Source organism: Cydia strobilella, chromosome 23, assembly GCF_947568885.1.
Source record: "Cydia strobilella chromosome 23, ilCydStro3.1, whole genome shotgun sequence".
NCBI classification, from domain to species: domain Eukaryota; kingdom Metazoa; phylum Arthropoda; class Insecta; order Lepidoptera; family Tortricidae; genus Cydia; species Cydia strobilella.
The window spans coordinates 3,688,492-3,714,496 of NC_086063.1; the positions used below are offsets into that span (position 1 = coordinate 3,688,492).

General features: G+C 35.6%; 4 protein-coding genes across 6 annotated transcripts in view; 3 read left to right on the forward strand and 1 right to left on the reverse strand.

Moving 5' to 3' along the window:
* Positions 1–2,206, reverse strand: part of LOC134751776 (neutral alpha-glucosidase AB) — a 39,504-nt gene extending 37,298 nt beyond the window's left edge. For 2 of the 3 annotated variants that reach the window (XM_063687260.1, XM_063687258.1), the window contains exons 1-2: positions 2,016–2,206; positions 1,670–1,904 (exon numbers count right to left, since the gene is read on the reverse strand). In XM_063687260.1, the coding sequence (XP_063543330.1) occupies positions 1,670–1,903 (234 nt within the window). In that variant the 5' untranslated portion in view covers position 1,904; positions 2,016–2,206. The remainder of the gene's footprint in view (positions 1–1,669; positions 1,905–2,015) is intronic. The other variant, XM_063687257.1, reaches the window with a different exon arrangement.
* Positions 1–26,005, forward strand: part of LOC134751783 (poly(A) polymerase type 3) — a 223,334-nt gene that overhangs the window by 99,484 nt on the left and 97,845 nt on the right. The window lies entirely within an intron of this gene.
* Positions 3,250–6,455, forward strand: LOC134751745 (macro domain-containing protein PG1779-like). The gene is made up of 4 exons (XM_063687192.1): positions 3,250–3,652; positions 4,376–4,468; positions 4,607–4,682; positions 5,610–6,455. Exons 1-4 carry the CDS (start codon positions 3,272–3,274, stop codon positions 5,936–5,938), a joined length of 879 nt encoding a protein of 292 aa, XP_063543262.1. The 5' UTR covers positions 3,250–3,271; the 3' UTR covers positions 5,939–6,455.
* LOC134751768 (uncharacterized) lies at positions 13,500–25,583 on the forward strand. Its single transcript, XM_063687230.1, has 11 exons — positions 13,500–13,627; positions 14,045–14,280; positions 14,842–16,165; positions 16,503–16,684; positions 16,846–17,058; positions 18,460–19,650; positions 20,197–20,514; positions 21,314–21,625; positions 22,718–22,902; positions 23,708–23,833; positions 24,545–25,583. Exons 1-11 carry the CDS (start codon positions 13,606–13,608, stop codon positions 24,816–24,818), a joined length of 4,383 nt encoding a protein of 1,460 aa, XP_063543300.1. The 5' UTR covers positions 13,500–13,605; the 3' UTR covers positions 24,819–25,583.

Consider the following 26,005-nt stretch of genomic DNA (forward strand, 5'->3'; position numbering starts at 1 on the left):
GCATGGATGACTATGTATATTTTTCTACTGTGAGCAGTAGAAAAAGTTAACCAACCCTTTACATAGTTCATACTATCTTATACCTTTAAACAACAACAACAAGAAGTAGACACTAGAATCGGGAACTCATGGAAAAGATATTGGTCATTAAAGGAAATAGTGAAGAACAACCAAATACCAACAAAGATTAAGTCCAAAGTATTTAACACTTGTATCCTTCCCTGCCTTACATATGGATGTCAAACTTGGGCCCTAACTGTCAAGGAGAGGAAAGCTCTCCAAGTCTGCCAAAATAGTATGGAAAGAAGCATGTTGAATATAAAACTTAGAGATAGAATAAATCTGGAAGACATTAGAAAGAGAACAAAAATAATCAACGTAAACCACACTATGAAAAAACTAAAATGGAAGTGGACCGGCCACATGCTCCGAGACAAAAGAGAAAAATGGTCAAAAGACATCACAACATGGTACCCACGAGACGGAAAAAGGGATGATGGAAGACAAAAAATGAGATGGGAAGACGAGTTCAGGAAGGTGGCTGGAGCCTTCTGGAGAAGACAGGCTCTGGACAGGGACTCGTGGAGGAATATGGGAGAGGCCTATGCCAAGGGCAACCAGACAAGACGTCTGTGGAGAAAGGCTAGCAGTAAGCAGTAAGTATACCTTTAAACAAGCAATTCTTGTATATCTGGGACTCGCTCCGCTTTGCTCGGAAAACATAAAAACTCAAAAATTCGCGTTTTCCTAGACATAAGACCTAGCTAGATCGATTTTTCGCCATCGAAAACCCCCATATAGCAAATTTTCGAGAGTCAACCATAATTGACAAGTACACAGAGATAATGATATTAGATAAGATAAATTGTAGGTACATAGTAACAAGATGTTAGGGTGACATGATAATTCTGGATTCCATTTACGTTCAGCCATTTATTGGCGTGGAATATTTGATAAGATGCCAAAAATAATTCCCGATATTGATATGGTAAAGAAGTTACCATAAAATAAATATATAAATATTGAATAATTCAGGACAGTCAGCAGCGGTAGTTGCTAAGCGGGCGAGGTGTTCAAAATGATCTTGACGTGACTTTATTGTTAAGAGAATAAGTGTGTCAAGGTAATTTTGAACACCTTGCCTGCTTAGCAACTTCCGTTAGAGTATAGCAAAGGGGGGGACGCTCTTGGTACTTAGAAAATTTCAGTGTCATTTTTCTGCCAACATAACACCAAATTTTTATTATTTTGTCGTGTAAGAAATGTTAAATGAAGTATATTTTGTCCTGTAACATTTTTCTCTAGGATCAATAATTATGGAGATAGGTGAGGTTGTAACTGAATAGTAGGTACCATAACATTCCTGTTCACTGTTAGATCGCAGTCAACCTAACACACTCCTCCTTGCTTCGCTCATCGTCGTACCTATCTTGCCTCTGTTACTTAAGTTTACTAAGTTCCTAACGCCTTTAAAAATTGACGAAAAATTATACAAGTCCCAAAAATGGCCCCCCAAACGCAACTTCTGCTGCTGACTGTACTACTGTCAAGAAATATGTACAATAGTAGTTTTTTAACAAATCTCCATCTTTTAAAAAGATGGAAAAATCACCATGCAATTTGAGCTTTTAATGAATTTAAAGTGTCTAATGAATAAAACATTACATACCAGTATAATCCTCTTTTCAGTTTCCGTGTCTACAGTATTGACTTCCGCGGTGAGCACATTTCCGTGCACTATAACGGTGTCCAAGTTCAGCGAATACTGAGACTTCTCGGGCTTCAAAGACCGCAAACGCTTGCAGAAACCCGATTGCTCGCACGTCTTAAAATTGTTCCTGTCCACGGCCAAAGAGCCGGCGAACGCCAGCGAAAAAACCAGAAGAGCCCCAAGAGTCTTCATTCTGCAATAACACCACAAAAACCTGACGTGGTTAATTGTTAAACGCTCACAAAGGCCGGTGTCACTGACCAACACGACTTCAAGGACTGTAACGTGATATTATGAGGTTTACCTGGGGGATTTACTGCACAGCGCACTTATGAATGTGTGATGAGCACCCCTGAATACTTTAAAATGCGAACATTGCCGGAAACACGTCGTTAATTCAATAAATTTAATATTTTTTGATAGCCCAGCGCGCTAGAATTACGTGGAGAAAACTCGTTGTTTGACAAGTACTGTGCTGCCAGCTTGATTTGAAATTCACCCTAGTTTTTTTTTTGACCTGTTTTTTCTAAAAACCTTTTATTAATGTTCAAAATTAATGTTTTTATTTATTATTATTAATACCTTAGACTTTCCTTTAAGCAAGAGTTTCACGTAAGGTAAATACGCCTCGTATATCTCTGTGCTACCAACCACCGTGACCTTGTCATTTTTAGCAATCCCAGTTGATCACAAAATCTTCCACTTCCAACGACCTTGTGCCTTGGCATGGCAGCCGCGGTTTCGGCGGTTTGACACCATAGTTCTAAACCATGTAGTAGCTTGTTGTCAACCACTCGCAGCAGTCTTTTGTCGCACTAATATGGAAGAGTGATGGAGAGAGATTACTGTATCGTTCACTACGGAGCGAACGATTGGCATCTTGGCTAGGCACCCCGATTAGATTGAGACATATAGTTTGCCAAAGGACTGTCGCAATTCAAACATAGACAGAGAGAATCATACTATCTTTGTCTTACACTAGTACTAACACCCAAAAGAAAAGGATAAGTATAGTTTTTTTTTGTTCTTAATTACTGACATTTGGTTTGACCAACTAGAAAATATTTTTACCGAGCAGATGGGGAATTTTTATTTTCTGGCAATACCATATATCACTCAATTAAATTCTTTTTTTCTTGAATAAGCCTTAAATTATTAGTTTTGATAAGTTTAATGATTCAATAAATAAATTAGTTTTAAATATTTCAATAAGGCATTACTTTGTTAACTTTCTACAAAGTTTATATTTAAAAGTAACCCTACTTTTAAAGACCGGATTTTTCTCTGTCAATGTCTTGTCACCGCAAATGATTTGTCAAAATTCCGTAAGTTCAGATACCACTATAAGAAATACATTTGTTTGCTGTTGATACACTTCCACCATAGGCTTCCACGTTGTTTAAAATGTTTCACGAAATTACATAAGGTCATCTAAGAGATAAGTTGTCTTTTTTATACAAACACATCATTATGGTGGAAATTATTATTAGGCATTATTCTTTACGTGTTGTATCTGAACGTGTTTTCCCCTTTAACTAATTGTCATTACTGTCAAAGAGAATGTTGTCGCCGGTATATCGCTCTTTATTTTCCAAGATTCCGAACCCATCGCGTAAAGTTTTACAATTCGTCCAAATTCTACAACACAGTTCCGCTTCCATTAAAAACATGACGTCGCCAGCGAAGTGGAAAGTCGAGAAAACCAGGATTTTAAACATGCAGTTAGACGAAAAAAGGAAACTTTACGCATCCCCAGACTACGTAACTCTCGAGAATGTTTCCCCTTGGGATGACTGTATTAGAACGCAAAAGGGTCTCGAGTCCAAGAAGCATAATCTGGAAGACTTGGAAGTATTTAAGGGTGCCAAAATTGACAATGAAAAGAATACAGAACTCATCAGAAAGGTTTCAATTTTCAAAGGGGATATTACGAAACTTGAAGTGGGTACCTTCTGTGTTATTTATTCTTATTTTATATCGACAAAATCCTGGCTCATACTAATGATTTTCTGGAAACCATCGAAAAAAACATTGTGTGTAGATCTAACTTACTTATCACAATAAGGCATAGTTTTCTCTTAAAGTTGTAAGGTCAGATGTCAGTCACCGAATAGATAATAATACTTCATACATAAGTTTCACTATTTAATACAATTAACGTTTAATGTCTCCAACACCAAATAATCACCTCCCTTTATATTAACTCCTTGAATCCTATGGATGCGAGATTGGGTCAGCAATGTCACTCAAAATTTAATTCTTAATATAATAGCCAAAGGCTGTTTTTTGGCTGGCAAAATTCGATCCCTGGGACTCAATTGATTAAGCTACTTCACACTAGTTACGTTTCCCAAGAGCGCAAGCCAGGGCCTAAGACTTATTTTAAATTCATTATATCATCGTGCGCTTACCAAATCTGATGTGTGCGATTTTAATCAAATGAATTAATACCTTATGTGTTAAGTTGCTAGGTAACTCTTTGGCAATCAAAAATCGAACACATATCAGATTTGGAAAGCACAATGATGATATAATTTGAAAAAAAAAACCCTTGTTGTGGCAATAAATTATTTATCTATCTATCTATCTATATGTGATATAATCCATCTAAACAGTTTTATTTCATGAATACCTATTGCGATGCGGACAATATAATCTTTTCAGGTTGATGCTATAGTGAATGCAGCTAATTCTCTTCTAAAAGCTGGTGGTGGTGTTGACGGAGCCATACATAGGGCAGCTGGATCACTGTTACAGGTATTGGAATAGTTCACAAAGACTTTACAAATAAGATATTTCGAAGTTCAGAGCTCATCTGTGGACTGTAAGAAGTTTTTTGAAGCATTTGGGTAAAACCTGGTCATTTTAATACTAATTTGTAATGTAATTTTACAGCAAGAATGCAATACCCTGGGAGGCTGCCCTACTGGTCAGGCCAAGGTGACTGGAGGCTATAATTTGCCTGCTAAATGTAAGTGCAGTAATTAGTTGGTTGCACCACCTGGTTAATTTAACTAAACAGGAAAGCATGCGAAATCCCTGTAGTATATTTTTTTTGAACATTATTGTAATTAAATACTAGTCTCGAACGAGGTCCCATAGTAAAAATTGCTCAGTATAATCAAAGACTAACTCCCTATCTTTGGTATAATCCTAAAACCTCCCTGGCAACGGGAATGCACTTATTTTTAAGCCACCCTGTATATACCATGAAACCATGACACAAAAAATTTGGTTTTAATCTCTAGCTTCTTCTTCTTATCGTATGAAGGGATCGAAACTAAATAATATTTTGCCAATATCTTGCCACCTCTAACCCCCGGGGGGTAGCTCTTAGCCTCTTATCAGGTCTTCTGTAGTGCACGTAGTTAGACACAGGGAACACTGCATCATATGATGCGTTGTTTGTAGGTCGCCACATACGCATAGTACATCACCTTGTCCCGGGTTGATTCCCCATTTCAGAAAGTTGTCCATGTGTCAATCTCTAGCTGCCCACACGCCCACAGGTCAAAATTTGCCAAGACAAGTGCACTTTTAGATTTTTATAAATAAAGATCCAAAATAGAGACCCTTTTATAGGCCTCTGGGCAGCTAGAGATCAAAAGTGCATCCGCTATTATGGCAAATACCTAAAGCCGGATCCCAACGGGTGTAACGTGTAATGTAATGTAATATTACCTACGTATAATAATTATAGCGTCAACATGTGAACGCGCTCTAAGAACCGACAGGCGATGGATCCGTCACAAGCGTTACATGTAATGCTCGTAGTGCCATCCACACACAGAATTCGTGTAACACACGATGGATTACATTACACGTTACAGCCCAGCCGTCTGGACCCGGCTTAATCCACCAAAACTTGCCTTTAGTTGAAATGTTTTTCATTTTACAGATGTCATCCACACAGTGGGCCCTCAAAACGGCTCAACACCAGACCTCCAGTCCTGTTACGAGAAATGCTTATCCTACGTAAAGGAATACGACATAAAGTCCATCGCTTTCCCCTGCATCTCAACTGGCATCTACGGCTTCCCTAACCGTCTAGCTGCCCACATCGCTTTGAAAACTGTGAGGAAGTTTCTAGAACAGAATCCGCAGATGAACAGGATCATTTTCTGCACTTTCCTGCCAATTGATGTGGACATATATGAGACTTTGATGCAGATGTATTTCCCTATGTACGAACGGAGATATAATGATGGGGCTAGTGTGACTGAATAAGGGACAAAACAACTGAAAATTTCAAAGCTTCAAACTTTTGATATCGTAAATTGCAGAGCAGCTGAAAATATATCGCTGTCTCTTTCTTTGACCTTTAGGATAAGCTAGATATAGTTGGTCAAACCAAATTGTCAGTAAATAAGAACAAAAAAGACTATACTCATCATTTTCTTTTGAGTTCTAGTACTAATGTGAGACAAAGATAGTATGATTCTCTGTCTCTGTTTGAAATGAGACAGTCCTTTGACAAACTAAAGGTGCCGCGGAATTTTTTAATGATTATTTCTGTTATGCATTTAGCGGTATAGTCCTTTTATAAAAAATACTTTTTATTTTTACTTCCAACAAGAATCTGGTGTTGTTAATTCTTTAGATTTCGCATACCTAAACAACTGCTTGGCACTTTGTATAGTTTGTATGTGAAAGTTTTTTTATTGTTGATTCAGATTGGTTTAACCATCTCATTTTCTCACGGACATATTGTCTTTTTATAAATGTAATAAAACGTTAAGACTTCTCTTTGGCATTTTGATTGGATATGTAAACCCAGACAGGTACCAATTCCGTTAGTCATTTTTTCCCAGGCGATAACTCGGCGTAATGGAAATAAATGTGTCATTCTCATCCAAAAGGGTACTTATTTTCTGTTGTCAATAAGGCGCTATTTCCATATAGCTTCAATTTGAAATCACCCTTATCGACAAGCGACAATGTGGTACCTTTTGATTGAAAACGTCACGTATAATGCTGCTCCTTGATAGTGGATTGAGGAATGATAAATTTAGAGTTGCAGGTGTCCGTAGGATAGGGTAAACGCTCACCATCAGGCTAGCTAAAATTGAACTTTATACACAGTAGTTATACATTCCATATTTAAATGCCATTTTAACGCCTCGAATAGCTGTTGGCGACACTGAAAGTCTGGCGTCGACGTCGAAATATCGAATCTCCAACCAAGGTCACCTTCACCATCGCATATCATCTGTTAATCGCATATCAAAATGGTTGGTATTATCTTTTGTCCTTAGGGCGCATTTCAATGCAGGATCAAGCCAGGCAGGCTGCATATTGGCAGTTCAGTAGCAATAGTGAGTATTATTGGGCAGCATTTAAAATGTGTGCAGCTCGCCCATAAAATATAGTTTGTCAAAGGACTGTCTCATTTCAAACATAGACAGAGAGAATCATACAATCTTTGTCTTACACTAGTACTAGCACACAAAAGAAAATAATAATAAAGAATGAGTATAGTTTTTTTTGTTCTTATTTACTGACAAGATTTGCTTGACCAACTATATAGACCTGTACCAATAACTTCTGAGGTTATAAGAATATTAATGTTGCTTATTTTTTATATATAGTTTCCAGACCATATACTAAACCTAAAAATAATATTTTGTGTCATCCTAGGTATTTGCTTAGGTAGAAATTTAGGTATTTCTTTTTTCAATCAGCATTCTGTAAAAAAAATATTCGAGACGAAATTCTTTGTTTCCCTGTAAAGGCAAAGTGGCTTCCGACGTACACACGCATTTTGTGTCATTTTCATCCACGGCTATAATGGCATTTAATAAATACCTAATATTGATCCTAAAACGCCTAAAAAAATATTAGAGTCGGTAAGTGAAGTGTTGTACTTTACAGAACATTGTTATATGTTATTCAAACAAATCTGTGTCAAATTCATCCACCGCTTTTATTTAAAAAAAAATTTTTTCTAATTAACACCCTGTATCTGCCACAAAAAAAAATTCATATTATTAAGTTTACGTCTACAATATTATAATACCACATTGAGACATCATTCATAATTTGGGTCATTTTGATCCACGGTTTTTTTACTATCTGGCAAAATAAAACTCAATTGAGCAAGAAGGGCGTGCGCGGGGAAGGGTACCTACGCGGGTGGGGTGCTTATTATACTTGCCGCAATATCAGCTGGCGACTGAGATCTTAATACTATCTCCTTTACCCTTGTTAAGACCAACCAAGAGATGGCATTATGAGCTGTCTCGCCACTTAGTTTTGCGATACAGTGTATTTATTTCATTCGGAGGCATAATTACATTGTCTTATCAATCTTACCGTAGTAGGTATATAAATATAATTAAAAATAAACTGTAGGCTGCACTCCTCATACTGACCAACATTTGTGACGTTCCTAATCAAAAGGTACCACTTTCTCTGACAGGTTATTTGTATAAAGATATAATCAAATTTCGTCTTTATGGTAAACGACAAAGTGGTACCTACCTTTTGATTGAGAATGTCACAACAGCGACTTAAAAATTACTTTTGTTTCGATTTTTAGTAGACTTTTTAAGTTTATTTTAAGACGCAATTTATTGTGATTTTTGTTATGTTTAAGCGTGGCAAGCAACATTAATTACATTGATGATGATGTTCATTAAATACAATATTTTTTCATACTATACTGAACTGTCACCCTATACATGAGAATGAACAGCGCCCTCTTGACAATGATCATATATTAGGTCAGGCTTTAATATGTGTCATAATTTAGTAAAGTCCCCTTTGTGGATTCTAAGTTTCCGAGTTACAGCAGTTTAGTGAAAGCGTTTTTTTTTTTAAATATAAATTAAGGGTTGAATAAATAGGAAAGAAAATTTGATTATTTTTGCGCTACGACGCACGGTTTAGGAGATACAGCCCTATAAAGTTTTTTTTATTGTTTTTTTCTTTTTTTCTTTTTTACATTGTGTTTTTTGTATATTACTTTGGGGTTTCATAAAGGGGAACGAAAATTTAATTATTTTTGCGCTACGACGCACGGTTTAGGAGATACAGCCCTATATAGATTTTTTTCTTTTTCTTTTTTACGTTTCTAAATCTTAATTAAGGGCTTCTTAAGGGGAACGAAAATTTGATTATTTTTCGCTACCATGCACGGTTTAGGAGATACATCCCTAAAGTTTTTTTTGTTGTTTTTTTTTCTTTTTTTTTCATTGCGTTTTTTGTTATTACTTTGGGGTTTCATAAAAGGGAACGAAAATTTTATTATTTTTGCGCTACGACGCACGGTTTAGGAGATACAGCCCTAAAATGGTTTTTTTTTTCTTTTTTGCGTTTTTAAATCTTAATTAGGGGCTTCTTAAAGGGGAACGGATATTGATTATTTTTGCGCTACGATGCACGGTTTAGGAAATACAGCCCTATAAAGTTTTTTTGTTATTATTTTTTTCTTTCTTTTTCTTGTTTTTGTATATTATTTTGGGGCTTCATAAAGGGGAACGAAAATTTTATTATTTTTGCGCTACGACGCATGGTTTAGGAGATACAGCCCTATAAAGATTTTTTTTTTTAAATTTGCGTTTTTTTAAATATAAATTATGGGTTGCATAAAGGGGAACGAACATTTTATTGTTTTTGCGGTACCACGCACGGTTTAGGAGATACAGCTCTATAAAGTTTTTTTTCCTGGTTTTTTTGTTTTTTTTTTATTTTAAGTATTAATTACGGGTTTCTTAAAGGGGTTTTTTAAATTATTTTTGCGCTACGACGCATGGTTTAAGAGATACAGCCCTATAATGATTTTTTTTTTAAATTTTGCGTTTTTTTTTAAATATAAATTATGGGTTGCATAAAGGCGAACGAAAATTTTATTATTTTTGCGCTACGACGCATGGTTTAGGAGATACAGCCCTATAAAGATTTTTTTATTGTTTTTTTTTTCTTTTTCTTTTTACATTGTGTTTTTTGTATATTACTTTGGGGTTTCATAAAGGGGAACGAAAATTTTATTATTTTTGCGCTACGACACATGGTTTAGGAGATACAGCCCTATAAAGATTATTTTTTTTTAATTTTGCGTTTTTTTAAATATAAATTATGGGTTGCATAAAGGGGAACGAAAATTTTATTGTTTTTGCGGTACCACGCACGGTTTAGGAGATACAGCTCTATAAAGTTTTTTTTCCTGGTTTTTTTTGTTTTTTTTTTAAGTATTAATTACGGGTTTCTTAAAGGGTTTTTTTTTTAAATTATTTTTGCGCTACGACGCATGGTTTAAGAGATACAGCCCTATAATGATTTTTTTTTGAATTTTGCGTTTTTTTTTTAAATATAAATTATGGGTTGCATAAAGGGGAACGAAAATTTTATTATTTTTGCGCCACCACGCACGGTTTAGGAGATATTATATCTATATATATAGCTATAATAGCTCTATAAAGTTTTTTCCTGGTTTTTTTTAAAGTTTTAATTAAGGGTTCCTTAAAGGGGAACGAAAATTTGATTATTTTTGTGCTACGATGCACGGTTTAGGAGATGCAGCCCTATAAAGATTTTTTGTTGTTTTTTTTTTTCATTGTGTTTTTTGTATATTATTTTGGGGTTCCGTAAAGGGGAACGAAAATTTTGTTCTTTTTGCGCTACCACGCACGGTTTAGGAGATATAGTTCTATAAAGATTTTTTCCTGTTTTTTTTTGTTTTTTTTTTTAATATTAAGGGATCCTTAAAGGGGAACGAAAAATTGATTATTTTTGCGCTACGATGCACGATTTAGGAGATGCAGCCCTATAAAGTTTTTTTATTGTTTTTTTTTTCGTTGTGTTTTTTGTATATTAGTTTGGGGTTCCACAAAGGGGAACGAAATTTTGATTATTTTTGCGCTACGACGGTTTAGGAGATACAGCCCTATAAAGTTTTTTTTGTTTTTTTTTTTTCATTGTGTTTTTTGTATATTTATATTTATTTTATTTTATTAAAGACAACAAAATGGTCCAAAGAGTGTTAGTTGATCCTAGCCTACGTTAGTACTTAATAATAAACACAGATTTTGTCCTTTGACACAATTTCCACATCAAAGGACAATCAAGCTTATTAGCTATCATGTTTAAGATGCTATTACTGCTCCCACGTACCCTACTTAAGAGCGAGGACGTTTTCTTACGCCAGATAGCGTCGAAGCTATCAGTCCGCGCCTCAGCAAACATAGTCGACGCGCTGCAGTATCGTGGAAGCCGTAGCAGCACCCTAAATGCGTTATACTGTACACGCAGAGCATTGTAAGCCCGCTGCGTGTAATTGACCCACAGACTTGACGAGTACAGTGATGTGCAGTATGCCTTAAATAAGGTTATTTTGACAGAAATTATTACTTTGGGGTTCCGTAAAGGGGAACGAAAATTTTATTATTTTTGCGCTACGACGCACGGTTTAGGAGATACAGCCCTAAAATGATTTTTTTTCCACTTTTTCTTTTTTGCGTTTTTCAATCTTAATTAGGGGTTTCTTAAAGGGATTTTTTTAATTATTTTTGCGCTACGATGCACGGTGTAGGAGATACAGCCCTATAAAGTTTTTTTGTTATTTTTTTTCATTTTTTTTCATTGTGTTTTTAGTATATTACTTTGGGGCTTCATAAAGGGGAACGAAGTTTTTATTATTTTTGCGCCACCACGCACGGTTTAGGAGATATTATATCTATATATATAGCTATAATAGCTCTATAAAGTTTTTTCCTGGTTTTTTTAAAAGTTTTAATTAAAGGTTTCTTAAGGGGAACGAAAATTTGATTATTTTTGTGCTACGATGCACGGTTTAGGAGATGCAGCCCTATAAAGATTTTTTCCTCTTTTTTTTCTTTTTTGCGTTTTTAAATCTTAATTAGGGGCTTCTTAAAGGGGAGCGAAAATTTGATTATTTTTGCGCTACGATGCACGATATAGGAGATACAGCTAATACAGCCCTATAAAGATTTTGTTTCTTTTTTTTTTCATTGTATTTTTCATGTATTACTTTTGGGTTACATAAAGGGGAACGAAAATTTTATTATTTTTGCGCTACGACGCATGGTTTAGGAGATACAGTCCTATATATTTTTTTACAATGCATGTGCTCGAAAAGTGCGTTTCCTACGGAGCCATATCGTGCGGAAAGTACTGCTTTTCCGCACTAGTGCTTTTTGTTTTCAATTTTTTTTACAGTACAAATGGTGCTACTTTCTCGCACTAGTGCGGAAAAGAGCACTTACCGTGCATATGTCGAAAGTTTAAAGGGCCATATGTACTGTAAAACGTACGATACACGTGCGAATAGGTAATTCGCAACTCGTGTCGATTTAAAACACTCCTTTTAATAATTAAACTTATTTGCCATGACATGTTTTTTTATTTACTCGCACAATGCATAGTAAAACATTGTATGATACACGTGCGTAAAGATGATTTCCGCACTTGTTGCATAAATAGCAATTTTTTTTATCGAAGAATGAAAGAAAGTCACGGTATTAATAACCAAATTTTACTTTAGTGGTACCTTTTCCCTATCACTGTCACAAATGTATGTGGCGTTCACGTAAACGCGATATTTTTAAGATTTCCCTGCGCAATGTTGCCAGCTCGCTCGCAAATCAAACATGTACTTACAGTTCTTTTGCATAATGGTGACATTGTACAATATCTATGAGTTTTAAATAGGTAAAAGATAATTCGACGCATTCTTTGCTTGCTTGTTGCTTGTTGTTGTGTTGTTTGCGTAACTTCTTTGAATAAGTTGCGTTAATTTGGCGCACAGGCGAAGTAAACATGCGTTGCGTACGGCAAGGTCACGCCGCGGCCCCACCCTGCACGGCCTCCGTTGCCCATTCAGACCGCCCGCTAGCTTCGTTTGAACGCAAATAATATTTTTGTAATATTTGTTTATGCAGTGGATGCAAGTGACACAAATTCATACATCTTATTTATCCCGCATTTCAAATTAATAAGATGTAAACTCTAATATCTTTAATATTCTTTTGTAACGGTGACAGCCTGTTACAACAAAATCATCAAATATCTTATGAAGCTATGCCTTAATAAGACACAAAATCATTTAATGGACCTATTTAAACGATTAAATTCGACCTAAGTAATTTTTTTTAACTCTAATTTTTTTTTGTGTCATTTAGAATATTATGACATAGTATCAGATTGCAGTGGACGTAATTGACACAAACTATGTTTTCACACTAAAAACACTATCCTGAATGCAACACAGTTACATGTTTTCTCTCGAATATTTTTTTCTCCAAGATAATTCAAAATAAAAAATAATTACCACAAAATAACAAATTACTAGAAAAGCAAATTATATATATGACACAAAACAAAATGTAAGATTTACATCTTAACAAAGTATTCATAAGCGAAAACAGAATTGACTTTAATATTTTTATAACCTAGGGGTCAAAATATAGCCAGCGGTACAGGTCTAATAAGTACAGCCAGCAGGCTTGATTCTACCAACGCTCTTGTAATTTTTAAGTACAACAACATTTTAGTCTATTGTCAATTATTTGACACAGTGAAAGCGTTTTAATCCTGCAATGGAAAATAATTAAAAAAATATTCTTTGAGTAAATGAAAACATAAAGAATTCTCTAGTTTTTAGTTTTACTTAATTTTAATTTCAGATATTTACAACTCATAATTTTTATTTTACAAAGGATAAAATGTTTAGAAAAATAAATAATGTGCTTTAACAATTTTCACACTTTAGTTCACACCCCCCGGCCAATTTTGCTCGAAGCAACATCGAAACGCTTATAACAACAAGTGCACGTGTGTCAATCGCATACTCGCATACTTTTAATTATATTTTATTCGTAAATTGAGCACTATCTCACGTAATGTTTTATAATATATAGTCTGGAACCACAATAAAAATGTCGCTGAATCCTTTAAACGGTTAGTTTAAATATAAATCTAAGACTAAAAAAATACGACGTGGGATTGTATTAACCCCAAATGTATTTGCATTTTAGCCAATATTATTCCATTTATGTGTTTATTTCTATCACTTCTTTGATTTTCTATGGATCCAAACAATATAATATTGTAGCAGCAACCTTTATAAGTTGATTTATGTTATTTCGGCGCAACATTAAATTCCTAACGTTTCAACCATTTTTTCATGTTTTTTTTGTATCGTAGACTCAATATATCAATATCAATAAGGGCTTAATATTGAGAAATTAATCCAGCTTCGTTATATAACATGTATTTCAGAACAGATAGATGCATAATAGTTTATTCATCACACAAGGTAAAACATTTAAATATACATCATATTTAAATTTTCAGAACATTCATTTAACTTTTCAGAACTAAAACGGCGCTTGGAAGACGACACAATAGTCTTACCAAAACGTCTGTGTCTGGCGAGAAATGTTGTTCATTCTCAACACTTTCCTGCTGGTCCGAAGGAGAGAGTAGTTGCAGAATGGCTTGACGGAGTAACAAAGCAGAATGGACTCTCTGGAGGGGAGCTAAGGAATATTCTAGGCTGGATCAGTGTTGGAGATGATTTGAGTGGCGATTTGAAAACTAAACTGATACAAGTATAATATTCTGGAACATAATCTATAAAGATATAATTTAGAAAAGACTGGCCAAGTGCGGACTCGCGCATGAAGGGTTCTGTACCATTACGCAAAAAATGGAAAAAAAATAACGTTTGTTGTATGGGAGCCCCATAAATATTTATTTTATTTTGTTTTTAGTACCTATTTGTTGTTATAGTGGCAACAGAAATACATCATCTGTGAAAATTTCAACTGTCTAGTTATCACGGTTCATGATATACAGCCTGGTGACAGACAGAAGGACAGTGAAGTCTTAGTAGGTCCCGTTTTGACCCTTTGGGTACGGAACCCTAAAAATGTGTAAAACTCATATGGAGGAATCAGGTTTATTTGAAATGTCACGGGTTGCATTTCTCTTACTTAAACTTCATGGTAAAAAATATTTTGTTGTTTTTATAGACTAGCTGATTTGAATGGATAGAAAACTATTATTTTGGTTGTATTTTTGGGTTTTTTCTAATATTAATGAATAGGTCTACTATTTTACTTTATAATATTATTATTACTTGTAACTAAATACTATTTTTAATTTTACAGATTGTGTCAGACTTTGTTAAAAAAAGTACATTAAGACTTGAGGAGGTCCATTCAATCCTCAACTTCTTGGAAAATGAAAAAATTGCCAAACAAGTCACAGAAAATATTGATGAAAACCTACTCATATCTGTTGCATTACTGCAATTTTTAAGAAACGCTGATAACAAAGATGTAAATAAAGTTAATATTCTTATGACAAGAATTCTAACTCACCTCACGAAACAGTATAAAGAGTCAAAGAAGAAGCTTGAATTTATAATAAAACTATTAGATGGAGAAAACTTAGAAACAATATTCAGTTTACTAGATACTGAGAATCGTAATTCTGTTATAGAATTATGTCAGAATATCCTTTTTCCAATGAATAAGAAAACATTCTTCATCAGCTTCTTACAAACTTTAGTAAGAAAAGATAATATTGATGAATTAATAGCCGAAAAAGGAGACAATATTCAGTCAGTGTTGAAAATAATGAATACTTTCTTCGAGTTTCCAAGAGGCCGCACTTCAAAAGACTACAATTTCTTATGTAATTTTGTTGACGTTTTCGTGAGATGCTTCAAAGGAGAACATCAGCTTATATTCGCTTTATATATAATTACTACTTCATCTTTGAACATGACCCAGAATTATTTAAATCCTAACATGACTTTATCTTCAATTGTATTTGAAGAAAATGATGACAAAATCAAAAGGATTATCTTTTTGAAATTCCTTGATATTTTACTACAAAATGAAGTTGATATCAGCGTCAGATTGACAGATACGTTTGGGGAGAAGATATCTAAAGTTGAGATCAAAAAGAACTTTATCGGATTTCTCCAAAACGTTATGATGGGACTGCTGAAATTAGAAGGGAAACCTGATAAAACTACAATGAATATAATAAATGTTGCATTGCAGTTGGATCCAATATTAATTGAACAAAAACTTGATGAAATCCTTTCACCAATTATGGCTGCAAAGAAAAATAACGCAAGCACCATGGAAACATACACATCCATGTTGAAATGCCTTCTACAAACCTTATTTAAACTTAGCAGAGGAACTTTATTCATAACGCAAATACTACCGAATGTAAAGCTTATTTTAGAAGCTTGCAACCCAGAGCAATTTGAATTGATACAAAAATCAAAAGAGGATGATTCAGAGAAGATCAAAAGTAAGATAATCACAGGAAATGATATCATGCCGCAAGAATGTGTGGAAATGTATGGAAAATGGACATCAGAGTTAATGTTCAGGCAAAACAGTGAACTAATGGTTACTTTACAGAAAGATTTCCAAGTACACTGCCTTATGATGTTAGAAGAAGGTTATGTTAGTAAGTATTAAACCTTTTTCCTTCTCCATTTAGGATCAGGACATTCCCAGCATCTAGGAGCCAAGATTCCACTTGCCTTGGGAACTGGGTTTTAAGATAATGACTACCACTATCATAAAAACCCGGAACTCAAGGGACTACAGTATGTGGTACTTCAAAAAATAAGTGTACAGGGTTTTCAAGGGTTAACCCTTATCACCAAAAAAGACAGTTGATCATAGGAGACTACAAAAAGCAGTCCGAGAGACAGGATCAAACTAGAGGATGTTGTCTCATTCACACTAGTAGTGTCATAAACTGTCTAACAACAAAAATTAACAATAACTTTTTCATTAAGGTCCTTCGATCATAACCCTCTCCGAAGTGCTGGCGGCCATCTTGTGCAGCTTCTTCGAGAACAGCAAGATGGCGGACCACACGGTCCCGCGCCATATCGCCGAGGAGTTCGGGGCTACGTTTGGAAACTTCGAGAATGAATGTTTGAAGAAGTTGGGAGAGTGTGTGCTGAAACTTGGTTATGTGAGTTGTATTTCTTTTTTAGTTGTTTTAATGAAACTTTAGTTAGATAGACTTGTTTAACTGTCTTGATCTGGCTAACTATAGGGAACATATAGGTACCTATGAACCGTATGGCATATATGGCATGTTTATTATTATGTTTAATGAATATCTCATTTCAGAACCCCAATCTAGCAAACGCCTTCCTAAAGCTATGCGTAAGCTTCTCCCGACTGAAACTGATTAATTTAAAGTATGGCAACATTAAAGTGGACATGCAGGCTGGTAACACCAGTGCAGTTTTCGACTTTAGCCCGATACTGCCTTGTTTGAAAACGAAACAGTGGGTAACATTGGCTGGTAGGGTGCAGGAGGATGATTCGAGGTTGCAATTGGTGAGTTATTTTTAAAATAGCTTTTCTTGCCGATCTTAGCATGGTAGGTTTGGCCATCGTAAACAATACTGTGGTTTAGAATAAATTTAAAAGTGAAAAAATTACTGCCTTGGGTGAGACTTGAACTCACGGCCTCTGGATCGATATTCCAGCGCTCCAACTGAGCCACCAAGACCTCATCCATAGTCAGCAAATCTTCCCACTATATGGGTCTATATGAGTTCAAGTCTCAACCAAGGCAGTAATTTTTCCATCGTTCGCAGACGTTTCTGCTTAATAAAAATTACTACTGTGATTGTTTGACATAATTTTAGAAGAATTTTTGGGATTGATGAATTTTGATTTTTGTGAAAGGATCAGAGTGGAAACCTAAAACACGAGTTATATTTAACCATACGTCGTAAAAGGGACTGTTTTCGATGTATGAATGTTACATCACTAGCAATGTGACTTGCCATAAAAAACCGACCAAGTGCGAGTCGGACTCGCGCACGAATGGTTCCGTACCATTACCCAAAAAACGGCAAAAAATCACGTTTGTTGTATGGCCCCACTTAAATATTTATTTTATTCTGTTTTTAGTATGTATTCGTTGTTATATTATAGCGGCAAGAGAAATACATCATCTGTGAGCATTTCAACTGTCTAAATATCACGGATCATGAGATACAGCCCCGTGAAAGACAGACGGACAGACAGAAGAGTCTTAGTAATAGGGCCCCTAAAAAGCTATAGTATTTGGCGTCTGGTTAGACTGGCTGGAGTGAAGTTAATTCATAATAACAAACAAGTGTTAACATCTATTGAAAAAAACCGGCCAAGTGCAAGTCGGACTCGCGCACGAAGGGTTCCGTACCATTTCGGAAAAAAACAGCAAAAAAAATCACGTTTGTTGTATAGGAGCCCCATTTAAATATATTATTCTGTTTTTAGTATTTGTTGTTATAGCGGCAACAGAAATACATCATCTGTGAAAATTTCAACTGTCTAGCTATCACGGTTCATGGGATACAGCCTGGTGACAGACAGACAGACGGACAGTGGAGTCTTAGTAATAGGGTCCCAAAAAAAGGAAGTTATAAGCTATAGAATTTGGCGTCTGGTTAGACTGGCTGGAGAAGTTAATTCATAATAACAAAGTGTTAATATCCATAGAAAAAACTACCCTACAATCTTAAAGTTGTATATTCAATACAGATGGCGCTGTTTCGTGAAATTTATATCGTTGATTTAATATAATCAAGTGTCATGTCGTCAGGATCAAGTGTCATATACCCGACGATATGTGGAGCGTTATTAAAATTTCCATAAATTATTTTCATCATTCAAAACATTGACTAGTTTTACTTATCGTATTATTATGAACTAGGTATATTAATCTAAAACTATTTTACATTTCAGGATCACTTAGTAGCTAACAAAATCCTAGCAGTGCAGTTATTCAAAACAAACCCAGATATTAAAACGGAGTCAGAAATAGAAGATACATCACACCTGATTAAACAAATAACCAGTTCGGATTGTTTGAAAAACGAAAGTTATTTCAACAAAATAGTGATGACAAACTTAAATAAAGGACACGCAAAACAACTGGCAAAATGCTTAGTGAAATTATATTTGAGCAATATCGAAATAGACATAATTAAACGTAGCTCCGTAATAAATAATAGACCATTGCTAAACGCTTTGGTGTTGGAGACATTGAGAAACATAAGTAATTGTCTAGAAAACGCGGACGAATTGACAAAAGCTTTGAGTAAATCAGATTTTGACATGACATTATTTTTAAAAGATATTGATGTGAAAGAGTATTTTAACAAATTATCTATAACCGATGAAAGTGAAGCGTCTGGATATTTGGAAATATTGAAACAATTGCCGATCTACTATTTGGAAGAAAAATATCAATTGACAACGATTTTTGTAATGTTAGCAGTGAAGAAAAGTGTCAATAAGAAATTAAAACGCAATATCGATCATATTTTGCAAAGTATTTACGAATTAAGTCCAAAGAATCCGGACTTGTACAAAATATTCCCAGTGAACTTCCTGTTTTCTTTTGAAGACAAAACATTAATAGACTTATTGACACTTAAAATAAAAACGTCAAATAACCTGCTTCTGATCAAAAGCACATTAGAAACTGGCGTGAAAAAAGTTAAAACTGACAGTGAAATTGTCAAAAGCATAGTCAAAATACTTCTCAAAAAACAAAAAAGCAAAAACAACTCGACTGAGTATTTCTGCGATCCAATATTTCAAATAAGCTGTATAATATTACCCATTATAGCTAAAGAGAAACGAGCTATAACAACCAGCGCTTATAGATCTATATTAGCCGATTTACAAGAGAAAATACACAAGACTATGCTGGATGCGTTTAAAAAGATAGATTTTAGTGAAAATAATTTATTCAGTCAAGAAACTGGCAACATTGATGACTCGGTTATTTCTGACAATACAATGGCAACACTGAATGCAATGGAGGCATATTCTCTAACGTTGTCGAAATATTGTGAAACGAATAATGCTGCGGAAAGCAAGAATTTGAATTTCCTTTGGTCTGGACTCAGCTTCTTTATGGAAAATGCTGTAAGTAATTTATAACACTTATCATAGACAAAAGAATTATATTAGAAGGAAAGTGGATTGGTAACTTATAAACATACCAGCTGCCGCATATGTTTTTCGCGGTAATGGTAACTTAAGACTCTCGTGTTATAGAGCCTAACCCCCTTATTCATAAAACTTTACGGGCCTGATTTAGTTAAATTATGTTTTATCCCTTTCTTACAAATACATAAGTCAAAATGACAGACAAAGACAAACGATTCATAGCTTATTCACGCCAGTAACGCGTTTATGAATAATGCCATAAATATATTATTATTAAATTCTTATTTTAGTTAGATTAAAATCTTCTCTGCAAAATTTAGGTAGAGAACGCCATTACGTCCGCTATTAGTATTATATCGGTTTATGTGTAACAAAATACACAATCTATGGTTTTATGACGCCTGCATAGCGCCATCTAGTGACACCATTTAGTAACTCTTCGTGTCTGAAGAAAAGGAATAAGTTATATGTTTTCTGTCGCAATATCAGCAATTATTTACATATATAATTTCCCATTTTCAGATACAAGCGATTCAAAACCCAGACTCCAAATCACCACACATAGAATCATCTATACACCTACTGAACGTATCACTGCGTTACATCAAGAAACTAGAAAACCACGACATTTTCAGAGACAAGGACAGTTTGTTTTTAAAAATATGGCGGAGCATAAAAGAGAGATTGCTTATGGTTTATGATAAAACACAAAAGAAGAGGATAAGTGAATATTGTTTAGAGAATATAAGTATATCGTTGAAGTTTGTATTGGAATTGTCGTCTATCGAGTGCTTTACTAAGCAGTTTGTTGGTGATTTGGGCAGTTTGGCAGCTCTAAAGGTAATTTTTAGTTGTTTAAGTCGTAATACCAAAATTAGTGACGTTTTCAATCAAAAGGTACCACATTGTCGCTTACCATATGGACGAAAATTGCTTGTATCTTTATACGAAAAACCTGTCAGAGCGTCCTTATGGCAAGCGTCAATGTGGTACCTTTTGCTTGAAAACTCTTCTTCTTCTTTCTCCTCGCCACTTCCCGTTACGCGGGGTCGGCTTTCTTAATCTTGAGGCGCCACTTGCTCCGCTGATAAGCGTCGTCGGGAGTTCGGCCGAACTCCTTCATGTCTCTCTGGACATTCGTACCTTTTCTTCTTCGTATCTTCGTACCTTTTGCTTGAAAACGACGCATTTAAATAGCAATGTGACCTGTATTGCCTATGTGATGATCGCGCCGAAGTTTGGTTCGCTCAATGTTTTTATACTGTCAAATAAGTGCCAACTAATTTTTCCCATTACCACTAACCGAGCGCCACTGTCATGCACATTAACCTTTTGTCTGTATAAGGATCTTGTCCGAATTTTTAAGTCACCTGTGTGCATTTTTTTTGGAGAATATTTTTTCTGCTCTATAGAGCATAAACCACGATTTTTGACGACTAAAAACAGTTTTGACGTGATAACGCATGCACGAAAAAGTGTCACGTTGTAGACAGATCTCTATGGTAACGTTGTGGACAGATCATAGTAACGTTACGGACTTTTCATCAATGTTTTCTTATGACGTTCTCACGCAAAATTATCGTCCGTAAGCCGACTACAGACAACTATATTTTTTAACAACTATATATTTTATTTGCAGGATAAACAATTTCTAAAAGACGAAAACACCGCAAACACGCTCCTAATCTCTCACAAAGTATCGAAATATTTGACCACACAATGTCTGAAAGCCAACATAATGGGTCCCAAATGCGCCGCTTTATCCAAACAAATATACAATACTTGTAAAACGTTAAGGGCTTGGATTCAAGATAATTATGAGTATAGTTTGGAAGTGAAAGGAGAAAGGATAGTGGTTGACGAGAAGGAGATGGTAGTGGAGGATGTTGTTTGTGATATATTGAGGAGTAATTTGGAGGTTTTGGCGGAAATTGTATTGGCTGCAAGGAGGGTAAGTACAATAGGGAGAATACTCCTACTAGTCAAATCAGTTTCTTTTCAACTGTCAAAACGATTTGCTAATATAGAAACACCCATGACTCAGGAACAAATATTTGTGTTAATCACACAACCTTACCGCGATTCGAACCCGGGACCATCGGCTTCACAGGCAGGGTCACTCTCACTAGGCCAGACCGGTCGTCTGGTGATTTAGGTTCTATATAGGGTGTGAGTATGAACACCCTGCCGACGGCGAGCGAGAGGTCCCTCAATATTATCATCTTTCCCGGGTCCCATTATCATCAGGGCCTGGTTTGATGATGATCCAACTGAAGCTCGGCTTTTAGACTGTCTACAAGAAGTTTCCCTGATACGGTTTACCAAAGGATCTGTCGCTGGACGGAAGTACTGGCTTTTTTTTATTATTAAATTACTAGCTTTTGCCCGCGACTTCGTCTGCGTGGACTTAGTAACCCCAGCTAGAGTAAGAATATCGCCTGGAGAAAATCTTATAGCAATTACTCAATTTGAGCATATTATGCACACAAATTAGCAGACACTTCATTAATTATCTCAATTCCACCCCGCTTTTTACTTTCTTAAGGGATGATTTTCGGGATAAAAACTATCCTATGTCCTCAGGGACTCAACCTATCTCTATGCCAAATTTCATCTAAATCGATTCAGCTGTTTAAGCGTGAAGAGGGAACACACAGACAGACAGACAGACTTTCGCATTTATAATATTAGTATGGATTCTCCCAAAAGTTTTATAATAGCACGGATTTCACATTGAGAGGTGTGCGCAGGCTAGACACTACTTAGGAATATTTTATACAATATTTTCATTTTCAGTCTATTTATTAATAAGTTAATTTAAATTATTTAAAAAAGAAAGTATATTTTCCCGCCAAACATTGTCTATGGAAATAAAGTTTAAAAAAAGTATATGTGATGTTGACCTGTTTGTTTCATATTTGTCCACCCAAGGTCATTTGCCCTTTGATCCATTGGACAGCAAAGATAGATATAACTCCGTATAAGTTACTCTATGATGGACAGTGATTAATATTTTTAAACAACTTATAATATATCATTCCAGATAATCCTAGACTACAAGTTCCTAGATTCGATATTCGAGCTCCTCCACCAGATACACAGCATTATGTGTAACAACAAGCGTATAAAGTGCACATTGGCGTGGCCGGCGTTCTTCAAGCTCTATGACGGGTCAACTGCGGTGTTGAACTGTTTTCTCGTTTCTAGAGAGGAAATTTTGGAAGACAGGTGAGATTTTTTTATGCCGCATCGGTGGCAAACAAGCATGTCGCCATCGAAAAGTTTACAAAATGGCCAAATTTTGGAAATTTCTCCTATGAAGCCTGGCCTTAGTGAAGCAGGAACGGCTTCCAAAATGGAGGTTTTAAGTACCCATAGATTCGAACTTTGCCACGACTGATTGGTACGACCACTACAACCCCATTTTAAAAATATTAAAGTGTCAAAGTCAAGTTATTAAGGATCCCTTCTTAATAATTTGCCGGCGTTGCTTTATTTGACGTTCATAAGCGCAATGTAATGCCCCTACTTGAATAATAAACTATCTTTATCCTCAGGGGAGTAAGGAAGGGAGGAGATTGGTAACGAGTCATTTAACCTTTTGGACGCCAATGACCGATATATACGCAGCGGTTCAACGCCAAAGACCGATTAATCGGTCATAGACCACAGAGCAACATAGACCTACATGCATATGCATAAAGTTCAATTTCAGTTTTGACACTTTGGTGATGTGACGTCTGGATGACTGCTTTTGTGTTTGACACGGCGTCGAAAAGGTTAAATCCCAATGCCAGAGGGGCAGAAGGCTGATATGTGACGTTTTCAATCAAAAAGTACCACATTTTCTCTTACCATAACCATGCTTGTATCTTTATACGAAAAACCAGTCAGAGCGTCTTTATGACAAGCGACAATGCGACCTTTTGCTTTAAAACGACACATGATTTGGGTTTAGAATTTTAATATCGCTCGTGTTGTGCACAGTGTTTTGATGAAAAGTATATAATAACGTTCGGGCTAATAATTTCAGATGGCCGTGCTACATGCAGTGCTACAGGGCGCTCGTATTTTCCCTCTGCGAGCGATCTTCCTCGCAAGTGGAACTCGACAAAGCTACAGAAGACCGGTTAGCTGAGGCGGCACATTCTATTGAGAAGTAAGCATTGTAATGTAGTAAAACACTTGTACATTGTAATTGTACAAGAAATAAAAATACAACACGACAAATGACATCTACGCTAACGGTTTCGCGACCCCTAATGGAGTTGAGACTAACAGGACGCGAAACAGTAAACACTGAGTTAGCCTTAATCAACGGACTGATCAACGTCAGAATCATAACTATGAATCCCCATTTTTAGCGAACGTTTTGACGGTGACTGACGGTTTAATTAAACCAGCCGACCCCTTGTCTAAACTGTTTCCTATAGCAAAATACTGAAAATACTCTCTTATATAAAAAAGTACGTTACGTCTAAGGGGTCAAATTATGAATATGGATTAATAATTTCAGATATTATAAATATGTATATGTCAAATTTCATCAAAATTATTATAATATAAATGCGAAAACTTATAATTATGCTTGGATTAAAACATAATGGCGCTTCCACACACTGCGGCATGCAATGCTGCAATAATGCTTGTGCAAAGTTAGCTTAGAGGGATTCTATTATAATATAAATGCGAAAACTTATATGCTTGTGAGTCCCTCTAAGCTGACTTTGCACTAGAATTGCATGCCGCAGTGTGTGGAAGCGCCATTATTTTTTAAGGGCTGCCCTGTCGCTTACCAAGTTGATGACAATTGGGCTAGATTAATATATAGATATGATGCTCATTAATGATTTTCATTCTTACATTACAGACTAACCCAATCCATCTGTAAGCGAAAAACCCACATATCCCGCCTCGCAACCTACACCGTAGCCGACATTTCCTCCTGGCTCGAACGCACGGCCCCCTGCAAGATGGTCCGCCAACATCTAGAGAACTCCGTAGTACTGTTCATACAAGCATCTGATTCTACTCACGCTATGGCGTTCTTAAGGAGGGCGCTAGCTGGCTCACCGGGGCAGATGACTATGACTAACTTGTATACTATGTATAAGAGGTATCATAAGTATACAGGCAATGCCTAATGTAAACTAGAGAACGCCGTAGTACTGTTCCTACAAGCATCTGATTCTGCTCACGTTAAGGCATTCTTAAGGAGGGCGCTAGCTGGCTCGCCCGGACAGATGACTATGACTAACTTGTATACTATGTATAAGAGGTATCATAAGTATGTAACGCGTATTATAAAAGCTTTCTAAGTCAACATTGGCTTTCCTGACGAGTCAAATGAGTTACTCTTGATTAAATATAGTTTGTCAAAGGACTGTCTCATTTCAAACATAGACAGAGAGAATCATACTACCTCTGTCTTACGCTAGTACTAGCACCCAAAAGAAAGGGATGAGTATAACTTTCCTGGTTGTTACTGACTGACAAATTGGTTTGACCAACTATTTCCTTAATTTCTCGGTGTATTGGCTTGTCTGTAATGCCGGGTAAATATATTGTTAATAATAAATAAATATCAAAACATTTTTAATTTTTACTATGGAGTTAATAAAAGAAGTGTGACGTCATATATAAGTCAGGTCATTTATTTGACTTCGCTGATTTATAATAATGTCAATAATCGATTGTTTATAATCAATGAGATCGGAAAAAATGTTAGACTGTTTTGCCTTGTATGTTTGTACAACACGAATGCATTGTATAAATAAATAAATAAAGTATGCATTAATTATAGCAAATGAAATAATGGAAAACATCTGTATGCAAGCTACAAAGTTTGAAAATTCACTAATTTCCTGTGGAAGTTGTTATTGGTTGGATGAATAAAAATGTTTACCTATTTACATTAAGTTCCTGTTTTATTATTATTATTATTTATTTCCTACCTAATACACACAGAGCAGGAGGCAGCTAGCTGCTAGAGAGAGAGACTGGTATTATACTATCTCAACTGCACCTGCAAATAGCAGTCCTATCAAAGTGTTTGGCTGATTTGGCTTTGCTCATCTATTTAGCTCTCTACCGCTCGAATAGCCAAGAGAGAGGGAAAAATAACGAAGTTTTGATTTTCGTTTTCCACGGTAGGCGCTCAAGATCGTGACTGGCCAGTCTGGCCAAAGTGATAACACCGAAGAACAGTGTTTCCATCCAAAAAAACATTACCCTCTTTACAGTCTGGCAAAAAAGAGTAGAAATTATAAAGTGGCAACACTGTAGTGTCGTCCCGTTTTTCTTAAATTGATTTGAAAGGGACGACACTACA

Bases quoted from the DNA above. Each gene is read 5' to 3' on its own strand.
- LOC134751745 (XM_063687192.1), top strand. From the start codon at position 3,272: ATGTTGTCGCCGGTATATCGCTCTTTATTTTCCAAGATTCCGAACCCA. The intron at 3,653-4,375 runs GTGGGTACCTTC...TAATCTTTTCAG, and splicing joins GGGATATTACGAAACTTGAA to GTTGATGCTATAGTGAATGC. The intron at 4,683-5,609 runs GTAAGTGCAGTA...TTCATTTTACAG, and splicing joins CTATAATTTGCCTGCTAAAT to ATGTCATCCACACAGTGGGC.
- LOC134751768 (XM_063687230.1), top strand. From the start codon at position 13,606: ATGTCGCTGAATCCTTTAAACG. The intron at 19,651-20,196 runs GTAAGTAATTTA...TCCCATTTTCAG, and splicing joins GCTTCTTTATGGAAAATGCT to ATACAAGCGATTCAAAACCC. The intron at 23,834-24,544 runs GTAAGCATTGTA...CTTACATTACAG, and splicing joins GCGGCACATTCTATTGAGAA to ACTAACCCAATCCATCTGTA.